Here is a 7,325-nt window from a genome sequence, read left to right on the forward strand (position 1 = left end):
GCCAAACAAAGTGAAAGCTTTGTTTATAGGCAGAGCTTGAGACGTTTTTTAGAGAAGGGGGAGGAAGGTTCAGAAGAACCAGAGGGTTGAGGGGCACTATAAGAACATGGCTCACAGAATCAATTGACTGAGACTAATGGGGGCTCACAGAACTCAGGAAGCCTGTAGGGGTCATGCCCCGGTCCTCTGCATTATGCTATGGTTGAGTAGCTTGGTCTTCTTGTGACATCCCTAACAGCGGGGGCAGAGGTGATGTTTTGACCTACTAATGAGAGCCTTTACTTCTTACTTGGTTGTCTCGTTTAATTTAAATATTTAATTTCCAGACTCCTCATAAATACTCTTAGTTCATTTGTCATCAAATATTGAAGTTCATTAGTAGTTTACTGTTTTAATTTCCTTTGGCATAGTGAACGTCTTCAGCTGGACTCAAGGAAAAGTTATTTAAAAGCAAATGCTGTAGATGTTCTCTATATTCAGTGAAATAATTGGGTTTTTTTTTTAAGCAAAGTTGATTAATGGCAGTGGAATGCTCCTGAGGTCTAATTAATCAGAATGAAAAAAAAATCAGAGTTTGACTGCTAAGAGGGCACATTGGAAATACTTGATAAGCTCCAGAGAAAGGCATTATCCACAGGAGCAGTTATAATCAACGATGATTTTGCACTGTGGAGCTAGTTGACATTTTTAAGCTTATAGCTTTATGTCTTGAGGAACTAACAGATACCTAGGACTCAGGACATTGAGCTTGCCAGGTGGATTGATAGGTGAGAGATTCATATTTTGTAAAGGAACCAAAATTATAGATATCTAAGAGTGCAAAAAAGTCGAAAATTGTATAATCACCCACTATCCCAATTATTCTAGGCTTCTCTGTTCTCAGAATTCCAAACACTATGGATAATTCTGCTAGTTTCATCCCCATAGAAGTAAAAGTCTCTGGGGTCTTTCCCTATATTTTAATATATTTAAATTAGTAAAAATCATACTACATATTGACTTTTCCATTCTAAATTCCCCTAATTAATATGATAATACAAGAGTTTTCCTGTTGTGTTCTAAAGATTAAAATAATCTTTTTATTGTTTTTATTTTTAACAATCTCATGTAACAGTGGCTGCTTATAGAACTGCTATATGGTAGAGAGTGTTTTTGAGCTTCTGATATTTTTGCCTCCTTCTCCCAAGTGCTTGGCATGAAGGTATGAAAAACCCTGCCAGGACAAAACACTTCAATGAGAATTACATAGCATTCTAAGTGATCTGGAATATTTTACATACACATTTCTCTGATGTTGGATAATTCATATGATTTCTATTCAATCTCAATCTTTGATAACTCCACTTAAAATATTTCTTTAGAATATTTGTATTTTGGTTTTTGTTTGTTTTTATGAGACAGAGTTTCACTGTGTAGCTGTAGCTGTCCTGGAACTCACTCTGTAAATAAGGTTAGCCAGAACTCAGAGAGAGCCACCTGCCTTTGCCTGCCAAGTGCTGGGATTAAAGTTATATGCCACCACTGCTTGGCTGAATGTTTGTCTTGTCAAAATATTTATTTTAGGGCTTATTTCTAGGGTTAATAGTGGAAAGTTGTAGAATAGAATTGAAACAGCTTCTATTGCTTCAAGGCAGGGTTCTCTATCTTTCTAATGCTTTAAACATTTAATACAGTTCTTGTTGTTGTGATAAACATCAAACATTAAATTATTTCATTACTATATTATGCAATTTTGCTACTGCTATGAATTGTATTGTAAATATCTAATATGTAGGATTTCTGATTTATGGATCCCATATCAGAAATTGGGGTTTTTGGTTCACGTGTTGATGACCACTGCTCTAAGTTAATACAAAGGTCATTGTATCACCTTGGGTATGTGCCCTATTCTATGTCTAGACATGTTAACTCACAGTAAAAGATACAGCGATGCTCCAGAATGTCCTTCTCAAATAATGTACCAAAATTTCACCTTGAACAATAAAAGCTAAAGCAAACTATCCTCTTAACATAGAAAATATGAAATGTATTTTTAGAGATAATGTTTTCTCTTCATTTTGTGAGGAAATTTATGCCTGCAAATCAAAATGTATTTCACATGTTCTACAACTGATTCTATATTGTTATCCATAAGTTATTTATGGTGAATTATATGAGTAACTGGTAAAGAAGTGAGAATATGAAAATTAACACTGCATAGAAATAGGGGTGATGAAGATTTTCCCTAGATAGATGAACTGTGATGAAAAACATATCATGAAAGAAACCACTGCTGGCTATCAACATAGACATTTTCATAGTCTTTATGTAGGCATATATATATATATATATATATATATATATATATGGTCTAACAAATATTTGCGGAGTAGCTATCTAATAGATACTTGTTTACCGAAATTATCATATATGTTTGCATAAGCATTTTGCTTTATCTTAGGCAGTAGTGTTTCTTTTCCTTAGTAAATGTTTATGAATTAAAAAACCAAAGTTGTTTTCCTAGTCTTTTAAAACTATAAATTTATTATATGTGATTATTCCAATACCAATTTATATATAATACATATATACACATATACATATTTAGTCATTATATACATTAAGAAGATTGTATTTCACTGCCTAGGAACACACATATATATATATATGTTAATGTATACACACATATATACTCATATATGTGTTTGTATATGTAACAACATTCATAAAAAAGAGGCCATGATAAAGAAATGTATGGGAAACATAATTTAAAGAATTAACAATATTTGTAGCCAACACTTAACTATCTGGAAAGTGAATAACACTGATTCTTAAAGATAATTAGCTTTGTAATAACCTTTAAATATATCAAAAATATTAAATTAACTTTGACTTTAAAAGATTAATCATATTTCTTGAAGATTTTGCAGCATGGATGAGTAACTGGGTTGCCGGAGGTGATTGGGCTCTCTGATCCACTGACTGGGAAGCATTGTATCTTACAAACCAAGATGTGTGAACTATGAGGTTCATCATGTATTTCCTCATTACATAATATGTGGTAGACCCTGAAGGTGTTATGCCAGAAACTATACTAACAGACTGAGGAAATAGATATGTATAGCACATATGTTGCAGTAGATGTCATGGAATAAATCTCTCCTACAATTTGTACATCTTGCTAAAACAGAAGCCTTGCTTATCAGAGATATGCTTTGATCAGGTTTTTTAAAAGAATTAATCTTTCTTTATTATTTAGAATTTTATTGATGTATACAATGAAACATGATACTTCACCAAGTCAATCTTAATTTAATTGTGCCCACATGTTAACAACAACACAAAAGTGAATGGTTCTTACTCCTTCAGCTACAATGCTGGTAGCTTCCCAGTAAGGGATGGGAACCTCCTTCCTATATGGAAGAAGTTTGGTTGGTTTTTTTTACGTTATGCAGGTAACCATGACTGGGATGACTATGATAACTATGTCTTTCATTCATTGTCACATCTATATAATCAAATGAAAATTCAGAAACTAATAATATTCTTTATGTGCGCAAGCAATTGGCAGCTTATAAAATGTGTCTCATAATGTGAAAATGCTCAGGCTCAGGGGTAAGCCAAAACCGAAAGAACACAAGAGCAACTCAGAAACATCACACAGACACACACACATACATAAATACACACACACACACACACACACACACACACATATATATATATATATCAGCATTTTTCCTGAAAATTAAGTAGTGACTATTACCCTATAGATGTATTGTAGCTGATAGTATTGGTATGTGACGAGAGTATGATGAGATGAATAAAGATGGAAGAAGCTACTGTGTTAGAATACAAAGAATGTGCTCCACAGTTACAGAAAGGCCTATTGCTGCAACATGAACATCAAACGATAATGCACTCAGAATTAACAACCTACCTTTATGCTTTTGTAGGGAATTCAGATCTTGAGAAGGTATTATTTCCTGAATGGAGCTCCACAGGCCTCCCAGTAATGTGACTGAATTTGTTCTCTTGGGTCTCACACAGAATCCACACTTGCAGAAAATACTGTTCATTGTCTTTTTGTTTGTTTTCCTATTTACCGTGTTGGCTAATCTACTCATTGTCATCACCATCTCCTTCCGCCGTACCCTTTCAGCTCCCATGTACTTCTTTCTCACTTACCTATCCATCATAGATGCTTTCTACACCTCTGTCACCACCCCGAAAATGATAATTGACCTGCTGTACCAGAGGAGGACAATATCCTTGGGTGGCTGCCTGATTCAGCTCTTTGTGGAGCACTTCCTGGGTGGAACAGAGATCATCCTCCTCATTGTGATGGCCTATGACCGCTATGTGGCCATATGCAAACCTCTGCATTACATGACCATTATGCGACGAGGGCTCTGCAGACTCCTGGTGGTGGTAGCTTGGGTTGGAGGGATCTTGCATGCCACCATGCAAATATTTTTTATGATCAGTCTGCCCTTCTGTGGCCCTAATATCATTGATCACTTCATGTGTGATCTCTTCCCATTGTTAAAACTTGCTTGTAGAGACACACACACACTAGGCATGATAGTGGCTGCCAACAGTGGGGCCATGTGCTTGCTCATATTTACCATGCTCTTTATCTCATACATAGTGATCCTGCAGTCCTTGAAATCTCATCGTTCTGAAGGGAGACGCAAAGCCCTTTCCACCTGTGGCTCTCACTTCACTGTGGTTGTTCTCTTCTTTGTGCCTTGCATATTTACTTACATGCGCCCTGTGAACACCTACCAGGTGGACAAGCTGGTGACTGTGTTCTTTGCAATCCTTACTCTCATGCTAAATCCCATCATTTACACAGCAAGAAACACAGAGGTGAAGAATGCCTTGAAGAGTTTGTTTGGGGGGAGAGTAACTTAGTCTATTCAAAATGACCAGAAGGTGGTGATGTATAGAAACAACTAGGATAATGTTTGTGATAAACTGTGAAAGAGAATTAAGAAGTTCCACAGATCATTAACAAATAGTAAAAACAAAATTTCCCATAACAACATTTTTTGGCCAGTTAATGTGGTGAGGCCTTCTATATGCCTTTACTAGTTTTAAATGTATATTTTGTTTTCAAAGCTCAATGTTCATAGAGTCTGGGTTTCCAATAGAAAGCACCAAGTATACAACATTAATGATTTTGGACTATGTTTTTCCTCTAGAGACTCATCAAAATTTATTTAATTTGTTCATATACTTGCGATGTGGGTAACATGGACTTTTTGGCAGAATTTCAAATACATCTTGCATAGACTGTGGTAGTACAAAAAGAACAGAAAAATATAAATTAGACATTTGAGGAATAATGAAAAACTTGTTGACATGTTTCTTACCTCACTTTTATCTGGTATTATTTATATAAAAATAATATAATGTGTAAACGTCAAGTATACAAAAGGAAGAAACAGTTTTTAACCAGTCTCTGTTCCCTGACATCAGGGTGAAATATAAGGCAGATATTTTGAAACTTACTCTGAATTTGTTCTTATTTTCTCACATATTGTCATGGCTATTTTTTTTCTAAGATATAAGGGATAGATAATTTTTTCCCTCAACAGTACTGGAGTAGACATTTGTAACAATATGAGCAAATATTCTTCTATTTTACCACACTTAAATATGCAAAATAATTTTCTCATGTCATTACTCTGTATGTATGTTGCAAATGTTTACATTAAATATATTATCATGTATCTGACACATTCACTTAGGTAGATGACACAGAATATAAAAAAGAAAGAGAAAACAAAAAAACCTGGTTATTTTAAAGACACTGTATCCATTTCACAATAAAGATAATTAAATCTGAGAAAGCTACTAATATGTTTTCCTCAAATTAAACATCAAGTCAACTGCAGGATCTACATTAGTTTCTAACTTTTACTTCTCCATTTGAGAATAAAAGCACAATAATTTGTGGTATGTTTATAAATAAAGATAAGGAATTGATGCATGCTCTTAGTGATTCCTTTTGTCCTTGGAAGAAAATTGTCCAGGTTTTTTTTTCTTTGTTTTTTTTTGTTGTTGTTGTTGTCTCTTCCCACTTAAGCTATGTTAAGTAGCAAAGATCCTCTGTACCCATGGGAATCAAGTTGCTCCATATTATCATAAAAACACCTTTATGATTTCAATTTTCTTTCACTGTAGTATCTCCATTCATGCTTTCTACAAATACCCCTTCTCAATTTTACTGCTCAGGGAGATATTTCTTCCATAATTTGAACATCCAGTAATGTTAGACCTTGAACATTTATTTTTGGAGTGTGTCTGCCTTGTTTACCTTAAAGTTTTAATATTGAATTCACTACAAAAATGATATTTTTCCCACAGTGATCAAGCCTAGGAGCTTGATCATTAGCAGCACTTACTGTACTGAAATACAATATTCTGGTGATTAAAGTAAGCTGAGTGTAGTTTGCTTTGTTCTATGATTAGCTAGGAGTCATGAAAAGGCAGAAGAAGTAGTATTGGGAAAAACATCTTCTACTCTAAGACAGATGGATGATTTCAAGTAGAAAACCAAGGCTGATAACTATGTCCTAAGAGATATACCAACTTCTTAATGGATGAGAGAAAGATTATTTAGATAATTTAAAATCAAAGTGAGAAAGTAAACAACTGAAGAGATGCAAACAAGCTCATTTGATTAACTTTTACTCCTCATAAATAGTTTTAAGGAGTATTATGATATTCCTTAGTACATCAAGTGCATCTCAGAAACTGATGCCATATGATTATACTTAGTAAAGTAATAACATCCAAGTCCAGGGAGCAGTGTGGGTCAGAAACCTGGTAAGATTTGGGGTATGTAGAAGAATGAGGTTGTTTAGATAGAGGGATTAGTTAAGAACAGGGTTAACAGGGGTAGAAGGGTTTATAACAGAAGATGATGGTGTATATATGATCACAATACATTATATATGTATAAAATTGTCAAAAATAAAAATAACCTAAAAGGAAGTGTGGTATTTTTTCCTAAAATTTATAAGAGAAATAATATTGACTTTTAGTGCATAATTCAATAATAATCTTAAAAAGTAAGAGTACCAGTAAACAGGATTAAAAATGTTAGGTACAGGGTACTAACTAATTAGGTAAGGCAAAATTAATTCCCTTTCCTTTATCCTTTTCAAGTTGGATAAACCAATGGACAAACTGTTCATGAAGAACATAAATTAGTTCCGGGTTAAGTAACTGAATAGCTTCTACTACGGTCTATGAATTTTGGTTGTTTTGGAGAGTATCATGTTGGCCTTGTTCCAGTTTATTTCTGCCTCTGAGGAACATTTCCTCAGTGCAGG

General features: G+C 34.2%; 1 protein-coding gene across 1 annotated transcript; it reads left to right on the forward strand.

The window, feature by feature from the left end:
* Window positions 1-3,969: 3,969 nt before the first annotated feature.
* On the forward strand, window positions 3,970-4,896 carry LOC121441979 (olfactory receptor 140-like). Its single transcript, XM_041643409.1, has one exon. It carries the CDS (start codon window positions 3,970-3,972, stop codon window positions 4,894-4,896), a length of 927 nt encoding a protein of 308 aa, XP_041499343.1.
* The last annotated feature ends 2,429 nt before the right edge of the window (window positions 4,897-7,325 follow it).

Source organism: Microtus oregoni, unplaced genomic scaffold (genome assembly GCF_018167655.1).
Source record: "Microtus oregoni isolate MIOR12 unplaced genomic scaffold, Mior012 000002F_ref0000024, whole genome shotgun sequence".
Lineage (NCBI taxonomy): Eukaryota > Metazoa > Chordata > Mammalia > Rodentia > Cricetidae > Microtus > Microtus oregoni.

Excerpts from the sequence above, each read along its gene's own strand:
- LOC121441979 (XM_041643409.1), top strand. The coding sequence starts at position 3,970 with ATGGAGCTCCACAGGCCTCCCAGTAATGTGACTGAATTTGTTCTCTTG.